General features: G+C 42.2%; 1 protein-coding gene across 4 annotated transcripts in view; it reads left to right on the plus strand.

Moving 5' to 3' along the window:
• The window catches only part of CFAP47 (cilia and flagella associated protein 47), a 665,273-nt gene that overhangs the window by 180,821 nt on the left and 464,846 nt on the right, over positions 1-19,606 (plus strand). For all 4 annotated transcript variants that reach the window (XM_075913261.1, XM_075913262.1, XM_075913264.1 and 1 more), the window contains exons 31-33: positions 410-503; positions 5,592-5,732; positions 13,552-13,747. In XM_075913261.1, coding sequence (XP_075769376.1) covers positions 410-503; positions 5,592-5,732; positions 13,552-13,747 — 431 coding nt within the window. The remainder of the gene's footprint in view (positions 1-409; positions 504-5,591; positions 5,733-13,551; positions 13,748-19,606) is intronic.

Below are 19,606 nucleotides of genomic sequence, written 5' to 3' on the forward strand. Positions count from 1 at the left end.
ACTACACATCCTGAAGAACATCCATTACTGTTCAAGTAAGTAATCTCCTTTCATAGGAACTAAAAAACCTGTTATACAAAGCCTATTGAAAAAAAGTCTTCTCAGGCTCCTTGGCCATTTTTCCAAAAATGGGAGATTTCAAAACTAGCAATGTTTCTTAGGTCTCAACCCCACTCTGATTTAGTACTGATTTAGCAAATGATAGTTCAAAATCTGAACATCTGACTTGTATGTTCAGCCATGTACTTGGTCAGATGTCTGCATTCTGTTGTTTGTGCCGTAAGTTGATTGTAGCTGTGGGTTTTCACCTACAGTTACATAACCTGTAAAAAACTGTGGGTGTGAAATTAGGGACAGTCTTGGAAAAGATCTTTCCAATCTGCTTATTTGTATTTCTATATTATTTCAGAAGCCAAGGAGCATGCCTTCCTCATGTTATGCCTGAATTTCTGCTTCAACCTGATGAGTATAAGAAATGGATTGGATTGCAAATGGCACTGAAGGTAATTGTTATAAAACAGCCTACATATGTGGTCCTTTTTTCTGTAAACACTTATGTACATGCTTAACTATCTGTACAGTGAATTGTCTCATTAACATGAGTGAGTTATTTGCTGTGTGTAAAATTGAGCACATGCATAAGCCTCAGCAGGAAGAGGACTGTAGTCTGATATTTAGTGCAGTTGGTCTCACATGCACATGTAGGAGTTTGAGCTATCTAAAAACTATTTAAGAGTAGATTTTTTTAAAAACATTTCTTTTAGAAAAGAAATAGTAACATAGGAATTATCATACTGAATCAGACTAGTGATCATTCTAGTCTAATATTCTTTTATTCATAGTAACTAATTTCTAGTCTTTGAGAGGAATTTGCTATAAACCATGCAATAGGCAATTACAGGATGACCTACTCTTAGGAAAAGTTTAATTCTGGTTCCCAATAATTAAAGCTAGTCTTAAGATGTAAAACACAAGGTTTTATGTCTCTTTAAACATTTATGTTTTTTCAATATTTACTGTTATAATTCTGAATATTCTTCTTCGGGTAGTGTCCCCGTGGGTGCTCCACTGTGGGTGTCGGGCTTCTCCCGGTTCCGCAGTTTGGAGATGTTTCAGCTGTTGTCCGCCGGACCGTGCATGTGCGGTGGCCATCTTGCAGCTTTTTGTGCCGTTTCTGCTCACGCGGTCTGGCCCCGCCAGTTCCTTCTGACCGTCTTCAGGAGCAGATGGAGAAATTGCTCCCTCTTGCGATGATCCTGTCAGGACTGAGAGAGAGGAGAGTTGTATATAGTTTCACAATTTTAGCTAGTTTTAGTCTTTATAGTTCATTAGTCTTAGTTAGTTAGTTAGTTAAAAAAAAATTTTTTTTTTCTTCAACCATGCCCGGCTCACAGGGCTTCAAAAAGTGCCTGAACTGCAGGGATTCGATGCCACCTCAGACGGGCACTCTTCATGCATTAAATGCCTTGGGGAATCTCATATTTCCCAAAAATGTCAGCATTGTTCCAAGCTGACAGCAAGAGCTCGGCATGACGGGGAGATGTGCCTTAAAATGTTGTTATTTGATAAGGCGCTCTATCCGCAGACAGAAGCCACAGAACAACCGGCACCCCCGCAGTCCCCATCTCGGCAGCCTTCCCCTGTGGCATCAACACCCCATAGAAGCCGTTCCCCATCTTGCTCCCTACCAGCTGCGATTGCTAGCTCCAAAGATAAACCGGGTTTGTCCTATAAAACAGTGGCTTGAAAACCTCACAAGGATAAGCCGGTGAGAAGTATATCAGCAACGAGCTCAATGGTGCACATGGCGCCGAAACCTAAGACGGCACCGAAGCCGCTTTCAGTACCGAAGCCGGCATGGGAGCTCCCGGCACTGCATCCGGCACTGAGAGAAACCACAATGCCGTGCCCCGTGCCCAGTTCTTCGGCACCGACGCCGGCACAGAGAGAGCCAACGGAGCCCACTGACGCTCCAGTACAGGCACCGCCGGCACCGACACAGACCATGTCATCGGCACCGATGTCTCGACCAGCAGTTCCCTCGCACGCGGCACCAGAACCCACGGCACCATTCAGACGCTCTCCTACATACTCCCACAGGATTTCAACACCAAGTGCATCTTCACCATTACCTTTGATGCAAGTGTCACCGTCTTCCGTGGGCGCTTGTCCACCCATAAGCCCAGGTATAACAGCTTTCTCCCCGGAGCCTCCGCCTCCAACTCGCTATCATTAGAGGTCCAGATACAGCGTCTCCCCATCACAACACCATTATCACAGCTGGTACCAATTGCCATCTCCCTGCTGCTCTCATCGCAGATCTAGGTTCCCGAGGTCTCCCTCCTATTCACGCAGCTACAGGGATGACCACAGCCATTCATACCGTTCCCAGTATGATGACCATTGATGCACACACCATGACCATAGGCATCATTATTCATGATCAATCCACTCTTCATCGTCACCAACTCCATCACGGTTCACTCATGCCAGAAGTAGGTCATCCACCCCGGCGACAGCCAGACCACTTACTCCGTCCGGCGATCTTACTTCCACAGGACAACCCATCACTGACCCACCAAAGGTCATGGAGGTAGAGGCACCACATCAACCCTCCCCCACGGATGCCGCTTCCTCCTCCCCAGATGACGCCATACTTACTGGAGACACGTCACCCTCCGATGATCTTAAAGAGTTTCAAGACCTTTTTCGCAGAGTAGCAGACACTCAAAATTTAAAACTAACAGAGGTCCAGCAGAAACAACACCATCTGTTGCGCAACCTCCATCCTGCCTCACATGCTTCCAAGGCTGTACTGCCTCTGGATGAGGCTATATTTGACATTGCCAATGCCATCTGGCAGAGCCCTGCCACAGCTCCACCAACGAACAAAAAAGCCGATAAGAAATATGTGCCTGCCACGGGGATGGAATACCTGTTTACTCATCCCCAGCCAAACTCGTTGATTGTGGATGCAGTGTAACAGAGCACAAAAGGCTCACAGTATAAACCATGAACTGGCGACAAAGATAACAAGCGCCTGGATATACTGGGACGGAAGGTATATACTTCAGCCACATCCATCCTCCGCATGGCCAATTACTCTGCGCTGCTGGCCAACCACAACTTTGACAACTACGCAAAGTTGGTCCAGATACTTGAACACCTGCCGGACACAAAGCGCCAGCTGCTTAAGGCCATTATCCAGGAGGGCTATACAGTATCCCGCTCAGCGCTGAACATAGCCCTCGACACGGTGGATGCTGCAGCTAGGACGTCAGCAACATCGGTTGTTATGCACAGGGCCTCGTGGCTTCATATGTCGGCAGTTCCCAGGGAACTTCAATCTAAGGTAGAGGACTTGTCATTCGACAAAAAGGGCTTATTTGCCGAGAAGACGGACCAACTACTTCACTCTGGCAAGGACTCATATACCACCTTGAGAACTTTAGGCATGTATACGCCACCATATTGCCGCAAGAAGTATGCTCCCTATCTGAGACAAAGGCCACCCGTCTATGCACAGCCACAGCAATATGAGCAACGTACATTTTGTCCCCCTTAGATTTAAATATCCCAAGTGATGAGGCTTCTGCCACTTCCTTTAAGAACCTGAAACAGTCTTAAAAAATCTCAATGTCAGGAAGTTTTTCTTGGTATTTAGTCTAAATTTTCTTTCCCTTAATTTTATTCAATTGCTCCTACTCAAATTTCCATAAGTCGCCTAACTAATTAGCTTCTTTATCTTTACATCTTTCTAATCAAGGTTCAGAAACAGTACATATCCATATGCCATTCAGGCTCCTCTCTGAATCTGCTGTCTTGTTCTCCAAATATCATAATTAATTTTAAAACAAAAAAGTCTTTAGATACAATTGTTGCAAAGGCAATTTCAAAAATATGAACAGTTTAGTGATGCAGCGATAAATCTGCAGAGAGCCTGGAACAATGACCCTGCAAGGAGTGACCTGCCCCATTCATCTCAGTGAAGTGATTATACAGATGTCCAATTATGATGACTTAAATGTCAGCATTGTTATCTGTTTGATCTGTCACATAGAAAGGAGAGAGAAGATCACAGATCTGCATAATTTACTGTGAGTGATGGTTCATTTCAGTACCTCAAATACCGGATGATGAGCTATAGCACTTCCCCTTCCCACCTACTCCACCCAAAAAAGGAAAAAAAATCCAAGGAACCCAGCAGAGATCATGGCCATATTTAAATCTCATTAAACTTGTAGTGACTTTTTTGCTGATATATTAACAATTAAACAGGCAGTAACTGGTACACCTAAGTCTCTGTCAGCATTGCTACTTTTCATATTTCTCCCTTCCATTTAATATCTATATGTATGATTATTTCCTCCCAAATCTGTTAGTTTTTATTTTGTTCAGGTTAAATCATACATTCATTTTTAGCTATGTTTTTAGCACTTCTGGGTACCTTTGTATTACTTGTCCTATACTCACTGGTATTTGCAGTTCTGTGCTATTTATTTCCCATTTCAGAACTTTAATAAAGAGGTTTAATGGTCCTAACACTTATCAGTGTGGAAGTACACTGGATGTGCAGTGTCATTTATCATCGTGCTTTGCTTATGGTTCTCCAGTGAGTTTTCAATCCATAGTGTTCTCTGTCATGGCTCCTTCCCCACTCTGGCATGATAAATGCAGAAGTGGGGGCCAGCAAGTGTACCCCAAAGCCTTATCTACCAGGCTTTGGTATAAAACTTCCCCCCAAGATCTTAAAAACCTAGATCTTGGGAATAAAACTTCCGCTGCCACCACCCAAATGTTGATAAAGAAATCAGGGGAAAGATCATTTGGGAAATCTTACCCCTAAAATAAAAATCAAGGCACACAATTAACCACTGCCAGGTTAATAAAAGAAAAGAAAGAACCTTTATTATTACAATAATATTCCTGTTGCAAACATAATGACTAGATAGGGAGGTAACAAAATATACTCATGGAGAAACTCCATGGGCCTAGAACTTAGTTACAAAGAAAAGCCAAAACATCTTTTAAACAGTGCCAGATCTCAGATCCCATGCCCAATCCTTAAAACAATAAAACCTAACGAAACTGCCTAAACTTTACCCTACTTACAGAAAATGAAGAATGGTGTCTTGGAGAGAGAGAGAGACATGCTTGTCCCTCTCTGTAGTTGCAGAGAACTCTCTGAGAGACAAAAGGGAGAAGAGAAAAAAACCCAAATTCCTTTGTCCCAGTTTGAAAAGTCCCACCTACATTCTTATTGGTCACTCCACCTGGCTAGGTGTAGTTAACCCCTTAATCCCCAGGCTGCTGGCTAACCCTCATAATCATGACATTCTCACCATAGAAAGCTATTTTGTGACTAAGATTCTGTGAGAGATACCATTATATACTTTGGGGTAAATTTCTAATATACTGCATTTACTGCTTTTTCTTTATTCACTAAATATGTAATTCCATCAGAAAAAGCAATTATTAACCTGACAAACTTTTAAAAGCCAGTACTGGCTGTTGCTCAGAGTTATTATGCTCTATACTGTATATGTCATATTTTAAGATAAAGAGTAGATCTCATTGTCTTTTATCTGAAGGTTCAGATGACTGAGATGCAAAAAACTAGTATGAAGAACTCTGACATTCTTAACACTAAGAGTCTGCTTGTTTTGGATGACAATGCATTCGAGATCTTGAGCAAACGCGTGTGGACTGATGTGCTACTCCAGGTATACAAGGTACACTGAAGACATTTAACATCTTATAGTGCTAAGCTTTTAAATGTTATTTGCAAACATTCCAGGAACATTTCAAAGAAGATTGAATGGAATAATTCTTTACTTTGAATATCCCAAATGTTTTAGCAAATAGAAAAAGAATTAAACTGCTTAGTTAAGATGTATTTGATCATTTTTTATAATTTCTAATTACATGGTCCATAGCTGAAATTATGCTCATATTTCTTGACATGGAAATGATTTTCCTGATATTCATGTGTAATTTCAAAGAACAGATTTTGAGGAAAGGCTGGACCCTAAGTCGTGAAGACTACTTTAATTGGACAAATAACATGAGAGCAAATAGTTGCAAAAGGTTAAAGGGAAAATTCATTATGTTGTTATATATCACTCAGTTCAGTAATTAATGGAAAAGAGAATAAATATATTTATCAACAATTACATCATGAAAAAAATATTATTTAGATTTTTACTAGTTCTGTGACTTTAAACATTTTAGGTCTTGCTCCTATCATTTTGAAACATAACTATGCCATAAAGAATAACAGGAATCTCTTGCAGCAAAAATGCTTTCTTGTATCACATGCCTTTTTATGGTGTTCAGAATTTGATTGTTTTTTGGAACACATTTTAGTTTTAACATACTACTGCTTATTGAAATAAAAAATAATACCTTTATCGCTAGATTATCACAAAAATATACACTTAATATCCAATTCATTTTGTTTTAGTTGGTAAGATTCTATAAAACATAAAGCTTTAAAAATGGCTTATAATAATTTAGATTTATATTGGTCTAAAAGTGGTTAATCCTAGCATAGTTCATGTGCTCAACATATGCATGAACATAGCAAAACACAATTTTTAGAGGAAGGCATCTATACACCACTTCATTACATTTTATTTTATTCTTCCAGTTTTAGATCTGGAAATTAGGACATAGTAGGAGCTTCAATATACTTTTTTTCTTTTAGGTTATGTCTATATAGTCCTCACAAAAAATAAAAATAAAAAAAGATGTGTTCTTAACATGAGTTAGCTAATTAAAACAGCAGTGAAAATGTGGTATCTTGTTTTTTTAAGTTTGGGTTAGTAGTTGGAATTAAATCTTCTAAAGGAGCCTGAAGTTAAATTTGCACTACTAATCCAAGTTGCTATTTCTTCACTACTATTTTAAATCAAGTTGATTAACTAGAGGTAAAAACACACTTCTTTTTTTGCAGTATAGACATACCCTGAGTATCAGTGTTATAAAGGACCCTTAGCTGATTCGATTTTTGGAGTACAGTTAATTTTTAATGCAATTAATTGTGTTTGCTAATATACTTAAATACAGTGGTGGAACTTAAAACATGTAAATGTTACTCTGTCCACTTGCAAAATAGGAGTCTGTTCATAATGCGAGCATTCGTTAAATGTACTATATGCTTCAAGAAATTATAGATTTTTTTCATATTAGTAAGGCCTTCCCAAATTAATGGCCATAAAAAATGTGTCACAATCATGAAATCTGATCTCCCCCATGAAATATAGTGTGCAGCTACCTTGCATAGGGCTACAGTCCTGGTAGAGGATGAGAAAGAACAAAGACTTCCTTTTCCCCTGCAAGGTCACTCTGGGTGTATGGTTGCTAGGTGTCCAGTATTCACCCGGACAGTCCGGTATTTTCGACTCATGCTCAGTAAAAAATTTCAGAGAATACCGGACACCTAAAATGTCCGGTATTTTCTGATTTTTTTCCCCGGGCAGGAGGCAAAAATGCCGGGCACCTGGCAACCCTACAAACACTCAGCGCACGGCCTCCACCCCCACCCAGCCTGAGCCACCCCTGGCCCTCAACACCCCTAGACCCCCGATCCCAGACCCCTTGCTTACCTGGTTCCGCAAGGCTGCCGACACAAAATGGCTGCTGACCCCTGGGTCTTAGTGCTCAACTTCTCCCTGTTCCTATCCCTACACTCACTCTTAAAAGGGACATGCTGTTTTAAAGCTGTTTTATTTTATTTTATTTTTTTTGCTCAACAACTTTGCCCCCCCCCCTTTTTTTCCTTCAACAGAATTTTTTCCCATTTTGGGGGGGAAGGGGTGTTTGGTATTTTGTTTCAACCATCTGGCAACCCTACTCTGGGGGCAGGTCAAATCTATCTCCAGGGCCTCCCCTGGCAAATGGAGCTTGGCTGCTGGATCTGCTATTCCCCACTCCTGCATGAGGAGGGTGCAACTGGAGCTATGATTCCCTCACTTAGGCCAGCTTTGTGACTTTCCCACTTTGACCACCTTTGTGGTCTGTGTCACTTCCCCAGTGGCTTACAGGGAAATCCAGACCACTCTCTGCTTGGGATTTTAGCTCCAGAGTCCTCGCTTCAGCAGACAAGATTGGCACTATCCCATGCTTTGCTGCTTTTCTCCTGAGCCTTGCTTATATCTCTGGCTCTCCCCTTCTCTGTGTTTGCTAGATCAAGTTTTCTCCTTCCTGGGAATAACTTAGGGTTACCAGGTAGCTTCAGAAAAATACCGGACACACTTGATCAGGTGGAGGGGGTGGGCAGAGGGACCGGTCGGGAGGGGAGCGGGGCTGGCTGGAAGGAGGAGGGGGGAAAGGGAAGCAGGGCTTGCTGGGAGGGGTGTCGGGGGGAGCAGGAATGAGTGTGTGGGGGGGAGGGAATTGGCCAGCAGGGAGCGGGACTAACTCAGGCACATGCGGATCCCAGGGCGCTGCCTGTCCCACGCACGGTCCTGGTGAAGCATGAGTGAGTCCAGCTACAACTCCACAATGCACTTAAACAGCGCTCAGGAGCACGGAGCATTGTGCATGTCCAGTATTTTCTGAATTTTTTTACTGGACAGAGGCCCCAAAAACTGGACTGTATGGTTGAATAGCAGACACCTGGCAACTCTACAATAACTTAAATTTTTCCACCCCCAGAACAGATAGCCTGATGTAATCCAGCTTGGGTTGATGGTCTAGGAAGGTGAATTAAATGTTTTCTGTGCAGAAACATAGAGGCTGTGTCTACATTGGCATCCCTTTCCTGAAAAGTGATGCTAATGAGACACTTGGGAATTGGAAATCCACAGGAGATTTAAATATCCCCCGCGGCATTTGCATTTACATGGCTGTCACTTTTTCCGGCTTGGGGTTTTTGCCAGAAAAAAGCGTCAGTCTAGACGCGATTCTCCGGAAAATAAGCCCTTTTCCGGAAGATCCCTTATTCCTACTTGAAATAAGGAATAAGGGATCTTCCGGAAAAGGGCTTATTTTCCGGAGAATCGCGTCTAGACTGGCGCTTTTCTCCGGCAAAAACCCTGTGCCGGAAAAAAGCGGCAGCCATGTAAATGCAAATGCCGCGGGGGATATTTAAATCCCCCGCGGATTTGCAATTCCGAAGTGTCTCATTAGCATCACTTTTCCGGAAAGGGATGCCAATGTAGACACAGCCATGTTGTTGATCTTTGGAACTTACCCGCTATGAAACGTTCCCTGAATAGTGATATCAGAGGAAGACATATAGGAATCTATTACATGATATCTCCTCCATTTGTAGTACAAAGGTTGGTGAGAAAGTGGAGGTTCAGAATTTATGGGGTTGAAGTTCTGAACTTTGTGTATTTTGTGAGAGTGCATAAACCCAGCTGTTAACTTTTTGCAAACTTTGCAGTCTAATATCTCTGTTTTGCTCACATTTCATTGTGGATACCTTAAACCTAACATGGCCAAAATTGAATTCCTTTGTGGGTGAGTTATTTCCCCTCTCCTACATTTGTTTTCAGTGGTGATTGTACCACTGTTTGTCATTTCTATCAGGCCAATAACCCTGGGAGTTATTTCTCTTTCTTGCTTCACATATGTAGTGTCTCTGCCAAAATTTTACCGTTGTTCAAATCTTGCCATTTCTTCATGTATGACATTTCTAAAATTTGAGCTTTTTTTTCTCTAGACAGCTAAAATTGTCCCTTCAAGGTCCTCATCTCCCCTCTTGAATGCTGTGACTTCCTCCTTATTGGAATTCAGGGCATCCATGTTGTGCACGTTCTCATTCATACACAACATCTTGTTTGCATATGGGTGTGAACACATGACTCCTTTTATATTAACCCATTGCTGCTACTTTGCCACTATATCAGACTGACGCTTGTTGTCTTAACGTTTAATGTTCTTCCCATCTCTGATATTTGCTACTTATTTATTCTGGTCTCTTTGCACATTCTCCATTATCCTGTACACTCTGTCAATGATACTAACTCCAGCAACCAACTTCTGTGCTCTTTCTTTAAATATCTTTCTGCATTTTTCCAAGTTGTCATTTATGCTTAGAAAGCAACACCTTCTTCCTCTCAATGCTCTGTAACCAATATCTGATAGCAAGGATGAGAGAAAGTTGGGAAATAAAAAATAGCATGTGTTTATGAAAAAAATTGGATTGCCTCTTTCTCCACTGTCTATAAAAGGCTTTCTTTAGATTGCAAACTCATTGAGGCAGGAGCTACATCAATCCCTGTGGGTATAGGGGCCCTAATAAGAAGGGTCGCCTTAGTAACACCATAATATAAATTTAATAATGACACTAGAAGAATGTTAAAGAAAAACTGGAAGGTGAATTTTGCTCCAAAAAATAAATGAGCTACGAAGGAGATGTTGCAAACATTGTCAACAGATTAAATTGGTTTGCATTCATAAACATGATTTAAGAAATAATTACAGGATTTATTAGTATTTCAGATGTAGCTGGATTCCAGACTTACTCTGGGAATGCAAAAAGTTCAGATTATTTTTTACCAACTCATCAAAAATAATTGGAAACGAAGTATGTGTAGAATCTTCCATTTGCATTTTATTTGATCCAGGAATTAAAGGAACCCCTATAGAAGAATCTGAAATAATATCTGCTATGTTACTGATTGCTTAACGGATAACCGAATAGAGACTAGAGAAGGATTATTTATTTAAACATAGATCTTATAAAATGTATTTTGGTTAGAGGACAAATTGCATAACATTAACAGAATGCTTGATCCATTTCTAACAGTGATAAGGAAAATTCTGAAGATTTTAGGAAAAATGGTTTGTTCACTGTTGAATTTAAATTATAATTGTGGAAAGAAAATGCATGTGAATATGTCATATTTGTGTATTTGAGGATGGAAAAGCAACTTTAATCCTATATTTGCATAATTATAGGCAGGGCTCGACAAATTATGCAAAACCCTATTCGCCAAACAAGAAAGGGACTCACCCCCCCCAAACTGTTTTTAATGGCATAAATTCCTAATAAGAATAATAATAGTAATTACTAATAAGTTATTAATAAATATTAATAACTATCACCCAAGTTATTAATAAATATCTTATAAACCTCTACCTTTTCCCTCTGCTGCCATGTCTCCTCCCCTTGCTCCATAAGCTCCCCTGGTGCCTGCTGCCCCCCAACCCCTCACCCTCCTCTGCTGTCCTGACTCCTGCCATTCTCACTGCCTTCAGCCTTCCTGAGATCTGCCCCTCTCTGCCAGCCCTTCTTTCCCCCCTCTGCCCACTCCTTCAGTAGCCCCACTCTGACCATGTGAGCTACCCCTCCTCAACCCCTCTCTTAACACTTCTCTCTATACACCTGCCCTGCCTCTCTCCTCTGGTGCTGGTCCCTCCACTGCAGGTGTCTGCCCTTCTGCTTCACCCCCAGAGTCCCCTGGCACCTGCACCCTCCTGGTGCCTCCCACTTCCCTCACTGCCCCTGCCCCCTTTTCCCCTGATACCCACCCCCTCACCACCCTCTGCCCCCATTCCTCTCATGCCCTTGTGCCTTCACACGTGTCTTGCTCCATCCCTACCCTCCTCATGCCCACCTCTTCTTTCAAGCCTTCTCCCAGGACCTCCCCCTCCCCCTCTAATCCCCAATGCCCTTACTCTCTCCTCTCCCAGCATCACCCTGTCCCCCCTCCCACTTACACCTCCCCTGCATCCCTTTTCCTCATTGTCTACACTTGTCCCCCTGGCATTTGTCTCTCCTCCACCCTGTCCCTTGGTGCCTTCCCCTTTCTTCTCTTGACCTACCCCCTCTCCTCAGCACAAGCCCCTTCCCTCTATTTTCCTCCCTTCCCCTGCCCTACCTGGCTTCTGCCTTCCAGTTTGCAGGGCTCCAGGAGCCTTTTTTAATCCAGCGGTCGCCGGACATGACGTCACGATGCCACGTCACGTCAGCGTCCTGGTGTCTGCCGACGTCCCACCCTCTGGTTCGCACCCCATCTCCTCATGCTGGAGCGGCACGCAGGCAGCCTGGTGGTGAGAATTGCCACACTTCCCCCTCCCCAGCGGTGCTCCGCTTCTCCACCCGGCCGGCGGATGGGGCTGTGCCACTCGTAGTACACAAGCCTATGTCTATAGCTACTCTCCAGATGGTAATATCTACTCACCGCAGGCGAGCGTATTTGTTGAGCCCTGATTATAGGTGCATATAGGCTTGAATTCATGCCTAGGCTTTTTTACCTCATGATTTTTTTTTCTTGGTGTTTGATGAGATGGTTAATTTTCATGCTCTTCAGTATTTGCAAATGATACTCTTGAAAGAAAAATAATTTAAACTATTTTTAAAGCTGGAAACTGATAGCTCTACCTCATTAATGTAACATGTCTTTGTCACGTTACTGGATTTTTAAGGGGAGCAGCCAGATTATGCTGCACTCATGCGGGGGGCGGGCGTTTGCCCCAAAGTGTATACAAAGGGGGCCATGTGAGGTGTCACATGAAAGCTTCTGTTCTACTGATTCTGCATGCGCTATTCATGTAATGGTATAATATCTGTATGTGGAGTTAGAAACATGTATTCTGTATAGATGCTGGAAAATTCTCTGTGGCTGAGCAAAGGTGGAAGGAAAGCTCAGCCTATGGCTATGCTAATTAGCAAGGAGACAATGAATCTCTAGGTGCCAATACACATGTCAGGAATGTGACTGATACCTAAGGGCTACCAGCATGGAACACAGGGATAGGCCACTGACCAGGTGACCTGGTGCAGCCAAGAAGATGCCAGGAGAGGTATGTAAGTGCCAGGAGGCACCCTCCATAGGGCCTTCAATTTTGATCCTGATCCCAGATTCAGCCTTGCAGGGAACCACGAGCCAGAAAGAACTGTGGACCCATCCTGACATAGGACGTACACTGGAGACTTTTAAGATAGCAGTTTATAACATCACTGCTAAGGGCCTGTATTGAGAACTGGGTGATTCAATGCATGTAATGTACTATCTTTTAACAATGTACTTACTCTCATGCTTTTCTTTCTTTTAGTAATAAACCTTTAGATTGTAGATTCTAAAGGATTGGCTCAGTGTGGTCTTGTGGGTAAGATCCAGAATGTAAATTGATCAGGACCTGTGGCTGGTTTCTTGGGACCAGAAGAACCCGTTCAGGGTAGGTGAGATTGGGTTCTGTAACCCCTCACCTATGTGTTAGGTTCAGGGCTGATTGGGGCACAGGAAGACCTGGGGTATCTGAGAGGTTTTGCTCGTGAGGCTTCTGGCTGGCCAGATTGGAAGCTGAAGTGCTCGGTGTGACTGGTTTGTGGCCTATTTGGGAAGGTCTCCAGTCTGGGGCTGTAAGGAGCCCCGAGTTTGAGCAATTCACCCTAAGTGGATGCCCTCAGCCGTGCCCAGACCTGGCCTGGTCCGTCACAGTCTTTATGCCAATTTAAAATCTATCAGGTAGCTTTAAAACTGAAAGTATTTCTTTATTTGAAAAATAATTATATTTTTGTGTTTTATTACTTCTACTTGGAATTGCAATTATTATACTTCTTAGTAAAAAGAGGAAATATTTTTCTAATTTCAGGTTTTGGTCCTTGCACGTATATCATCACTTACTATCAGTGATCTGTTGAACTCGGAAAGCCAGCAAAGCATGCCAAGAATAAATACTGAACCTTTATCCAGTAATATATATTCTCCATCTGAAAGACTCCTCCTTATCTGGCTAAATACACATTATGAGAAAACCAGAAAAATTGTGTGGAAGGACTGTCAAAAAGGTAAAGTAATACTTGGACTATTCGTTCTTCCCTAGTAATTTTGCCCCAGTTTTGTTAGGGATGTAAGCAATGTTCCCTCTCTGTGCATGGAGCCCTGAGCCTCTGACTGGGCAGGGCTGATTAAACACCTGTGAAGCTCTGCTGTTGTGCAACTTGGAGGGAATACTGGATGTAAGTGACTAGTCAAGTAGTTGACTACCTGAAAAACATATGCTTATCAGGTAGTCAAGTGACTACTTGAGTAGTTGCTTCCACCCCCTTGCTGCCTCTATCGAGGCAGTTTGTCAGTTCTATCGAGGCAGCAAGGGGAAGAGCAGGAGGTGGTGCTGGGGTAGCCTGTTTTAAAAGTCAGTTTCCCCGAGCACCATCTTCATGGGGGGGAGGGAGGAGGCAGGGAGGACAAGGGAGTCACAGATGTACCTGGCTCTTACTATATTTAAAAGGCAGAGCCACAGTGGAGGACCAGGCGCCATTTGGGAATCAGCTGATTCCCAGCTTGTGCCTAGTCCTAGACACTGCGCTTCTGCTTTAAAAGGCAGAGACACAGTGGGGTTAGCTCCCCGCACATATCCCTCTGCAGTTCTGCAGTTCCTCCCTTTATCAACCGATTGAGTAGTTGATGGAAATTCCATTGACTACTCAATTAGCTGATTAAACAAAATTTAACATCCCTAGTTTCTGTATATCTTAAGGGTATTCTGACAGTATGTCACTGAAAGTATGGTACTTTGATTATGCGTCCATAAATTTACATGCACATGCATCCCATTTGCTCAAATGGGAATTTTTGGCCTGCAATACTCACTGGAATCACACCTGTGCCATTTGTGTCCTTGTGTTCCTCAACCTAAGGCTAAAAGGGCAGAGTGGGGGAACAATTTGTCATTGGAACTAGGGTATCTGTCATTGCATCACCCCAATAGCTCTGCTCCTGTACAGAGTAAAACAAATCTTACCAGTTCATCAGAGCAGATAGTTCTCATGTGATCAGGAATGATCAATAAAGATTCCATTATTCAGACCTACTTTCACAAGTGTGGTCACAGTCATAGATCTATTTGCCACAGAGACAAATACAAGGTGTCAGGGTTTCTGGTCCTGAGTAGGGATGTAAAATCCTGGTTAATCAGTTAACTGGTTAAATGTTAGATTAACTAACGTTTAACTGGTTAACCAACTAAGCGAGATTCAAGCTGAAGAGCAAACCCTGTTCGCAGCAGGGCTGGAGCAGCCTCATGCCCACAACAGGTGGAGAGCTGCCCAGCCCCCACCGGTTAGCATCTGTAGTAACAGATCAGTAAGCATTGCCTGGTTCTAGTTAACCTTTCACATTCCTAGTCCAGAGGGGTATAAGTCTAAATTCTGGAAGAGAAGCTTGCCTCATCTTGTGGACCCTGGAGACAATGTCTATATATTTGACTCTATGCAACTGACAAAAAGTGGGTTATTGTCCACAAAAGCTTATGCCCAATAAATCTGTTAGTCTTTAAGGTGCTAAGAGGACTTCTTATAGTTGTCAATCCTTCTTATACCAAACGTCTTAACGAAACTGAGACAAGATGTAGAAATGCTGATTGTAATAGCATCAGCCTGACTGGGAAAATTCTTGTCGTCTTATCTGAAAAATTGTCAGTTCAACTGCTGGAAACATTACCTCTGTTTCTAGATATGATTTCTGTCAGTGTGTCAATGTGGATCCCATTCTACGGCTATGTCTACACTATGCAGTTTGAAAAACCTCACCGTCTTCAGGGAACACGTCTGCCCTTCCACTTTTTTTGTGGAAGAGCAGATGCACTCTTTTAGAAGGCCTGTCTTCCTCCTTCCACGAGGAAGAAGGGCTCTTCCGAAAGAGGAGGTTTTTCTTAAATTTGGCCCAGTGTAGATGGGCCAAATTTCGGAAAAGCCTCTTCCGAAAAAGCTATTGGAAAAAGGTACGCAAATTGCAGAGTTTTTTCTGATAGATCAGTGTAGTCTAGACATAGCCTAGGTATGCATGCATATGTGGCATTCTTTTTTGTAGAAGTAAACAGTGTCTGGTGGAACTATTCTTGCACTCTGTTTCTCCTATACAAGAGCATAAAAAGGGTGGATTGACCCTTCTACCATGCCTTTTTATTGCCAGCAAGTCAGAAGCTGGTGGTGTTCTACTAGTGTCTAGATTTCTACCGAGCTTTTTCCTCAAAAAAGCCTCCGAAATCCTTAAATTGTACTGAAATACATCAAAAGTCCTCCATATCAATGTCCTCTTCCCCTCCAATACAGATCTCCCATATAACACAGTGAAATTCAGTGCAGCAGATCACGAGAGACAATCCGTCAGCAATGCATTATATCAACAAACCAGGTGCCATACACCCATCTCATTTGAAGCTAGTAGCCATCGAACTCTGAGAATGTTTCCAACTATATTAGTAACCCTAATGGCACTTTACCTCCCAGGAATATACAAGAGTGTGTCAGACTTACTAAGCAAGAAACTGGTATCCAACCTTATGTAATGATTATGAGACACCATAATGTACCCTATCTTTCAGGTATTGGGAGACCTGGGCATAGACCTGTTTTACATAAGCAGGGCCTGCCAAATGCAAGATGCTCTGTTCCAGGGAAGGCATACGTGTGAAATCCCTAATGATGCATTCTTCCTCCTGTGGTCTAAGAGCTTCCTCTGTCCATTCCCTCTGGTTCTGCTGCTTCACAGGATAAAAAAGGTCTGATGGGACACAGGCACAGTGATCTTGAAATCCCATATTAGCTGAGACAGTTCTGGCTCTTGGATCTTCTCCGGTAGTCCAGTGAACCTCCAGTTATCTCCCTGACTGTGTGGACGTAGTGTTTCACATTTAAGGCCAAATACTGCTATATCTGATGGTCTGAATGCTTACTGGAAAAACAATATGAACTGTTTAAGAACGCCTCCACAGTAAAAACCTATGCTGCAAAATCTGAAATGATTTTCTATATGGGCAGCCCAGGTCAATGTGGACCCAATTGAAGCTTAAAAACCAGTGGTTCTAGCTTATATATTATCCCTGAAAGAAAATGGCCTTGCATTAAGTTCCCTGAAATCCGCTTAGCTGTAGTCTCTGAATGTCATACTCTGATTGTGAGAAGACTCGGGGGGTAGCCGAGTTAGTCTGTACAGGATAAACTTAAAAAACAACAAATGGTCTGGTAGCACTTTATAGACTAAGAAAACATGTAGATGGTATCATGAGCTTTTGTGGGCACAGCCCACTTCTTCAGATGACGGAGTTCTTCTCACTGATACGTATGTGAGAACACTGATACTGACAACCCAGTGTGACAAGATTTCTCAAGGACTTTTGCTGTCATAGTGCCCTGTCAAATACCTAGCTTCTTCTTGGGATCTCAACATCATCGTCCTTCTGTGGTTCATGGAATCCCCATGTGAGCCTCTGGCTTATTTGAATGTACTGATGTCTGGAGGGCATCTACTTGGAGTCAATATATATTAAACGCATTATTCCCTTGTCTGTCTTAGTTATTTAAGTAGACTCTGAGCTCCTGGTGATGGACCTGAGTAATCAGGGACCATGTCCCCTCACTTTTTAACAACAGAAATGTAAGCCGAGAATTCATGTCCCCTGCAGATCCCCTTCCTGCCCTCCCTGCCCCCAGCAAAATAATAGATTCTGCTGGGGAGATGCTGCAATTATACCTTTCACCTGGCTGCTGTAGCACCAGAAGAGAGAGCAGCGTCGAAGAGGGAAGGGGAACTTTGGCCTTGGCTCTCCCCACTTCTGCAAAGGTTCCAGCACCTTTGGAGAACACCCACTTCCAGGACTGCTTATGAGTAATCAGAAATAAAATATATATGGTCAAACACTTGAAGTAGAGAAAATAGTTACCCCTCCAGTAAGTGGTTTTTTTTTAGATGTGTTCTCCATATACATTCCTCAAACAATCCTCCTTTTTTGCTACCACAGAATCTAAGAACACTTGAACTTCTTATCAGTGGGGGAATGAAGGGGCAGTTGGTCCACACTTTTCTCTGTATGCCCTCACGTGTGTGTGGTGGTGGTGGTGGGGGGGGGGGGGGAGGATAAGGGCACAGGGTGAGTTTCAGTGGACAATGCTGCCTAAAAGATTCTGAGCTCCAGCACATGGGGATGCATGCAAAATGGAAGCAGAATACTTGTGAACAATACATATTGAAGAACCACAGTTCCAGTAGGGTAAGCAACAATTTTTTTTGCCTCCTGGCAGTACTTTGTAGCTTAGTATCATATATTGTTTTTAAAAATGAATTAGTACTGTACAATTTATCTTCAGGTCTAAAGCAGGATTAAACAATTATTTCGTTCTAAGAGCTTTCTACAATAGGTTTAGAATTGGCACTCAAAAATGATGACAAGTTTAATTAGGTAATTGGATACTCAGAAATAAAATGTTTGTATTAAATCATCATAATGGGGCAGATGGCTCAGTAGGTTAATGTACTCATTTGTGAAGAATTGGTTTCATATTTGGCCATAGATAACAAGTGAAAATGAGTTTTATGGTCATTGTCTCATCCCTCATAGACACTTATATACCACAAAGTCCCCTCACAATTTAGCATAATTAGTATTTTTCTGTTTTCAGAGAAGTCTCGGACTAGAAGAGCAGAAGTGGTGTGTGTGTGTGTGTGTGTGTGTGTGTGTGTGTGTGTGTGTGTGTGTGTGTGTAAAATGTATGTATTCTCTGTGTGGAAGTTTACATCGTGACTGCTTTGACTATACCTGCTTTTAGCCAGTTTTTTCAGTCCGTTAGTTTTTATGTGTCCTCTCAGCAGTATAATGAAATTGGTTAATGTAATGTGTTGCCAGTGCACCCTTCATTTGGCCCCTTATTTGTATGCAGTATGATACAATCTTTAATTATATGATCACATACTTTATACAGTCTTTATACAGGACATCTACATTATTTAGTGCCTTGAATGGACAGTGTTCATTTCATGAGGAGCTTTTTAAATATTTTGTTTTTTGCTCGTTATTCAGCATGTGACTCTAGGCCAGTGTTGGGCAACCTGTGGCCTACAGCTCAATGCAACCCACTGGGGCTTTGCCTGCAGACCTCCTGCCTATGCCCCTCCCCAATGCAGCGGTGGAAAAAGTACCCCAAAAAGTTACTTGAGTAAAAGTACTGCTACTTTGAAAGTAAGTAAAAGTCAAAGTATTCTTCTGGAAAACTACTTGAGTAAACGTATAAAAGTATCGCATCTTAATGGTACTTAAGTATCCAGAAGTAAAAAGCCGTCCCATAGTTAACCACCCGAGTTATTGTAGGGTACCATTATTTTTCACACACACACACTCCTATATAGTGCATGTGTATATATATATACTAGTATGTGTGTATGTATGTATGTATATTATATACAGTATATACTATATACACACACATACTATACATTTATATTTCAAATCTGGAATTTAAATGTGGTCACAGCCTTAATTTATAAAGCTGAAGACTGACCAAATTAAATACAGGAATCAAATTACAGAAATGTATTTATTGTGACTGCATTCACAGGTATGAATTTTGAGCCTTTGCAGTTTTGTATCCAGCTGGTATAGTGCAGGAAGCAGCCATCCCATTTGTGCGTTGGTCTCTGTTGGAGAATATTTAGTGCCTTCGACATTGGGTCTATGACCATGGCATATTCTGCCAAGAAGGCCAGCTCTGTTGCATTCAGCCTGTAGAATAGTTAATAGACATTGTTAATTAAGTTAAATACAGAATGATCAGGGTTTTTTTAAACAAAAATAAAAGTGTAAAGCAAAGAACTGCTACTTACATGTTAATTTTGAGTGCTGGAAATACATTTCTGATGGCCCCTTCTCCTTG

The sequence above is a fragment of the Pelodiscus sinensis genome, chromosome 1 (genome assembly GCF_049634645.1).
Source record: "Pelodiscus sinensis isolate JC-2024 chromosome 1, ASM4963464v1, whole genome shotgun sequence".
In the NCBI taxonomy this organism is placed as follows: domain Eukaryota; kingdom Metazoa; phylum Chordata; order Testudines; family Trionychidae; genus Pelodiscus; species Pelodiscus sinensis.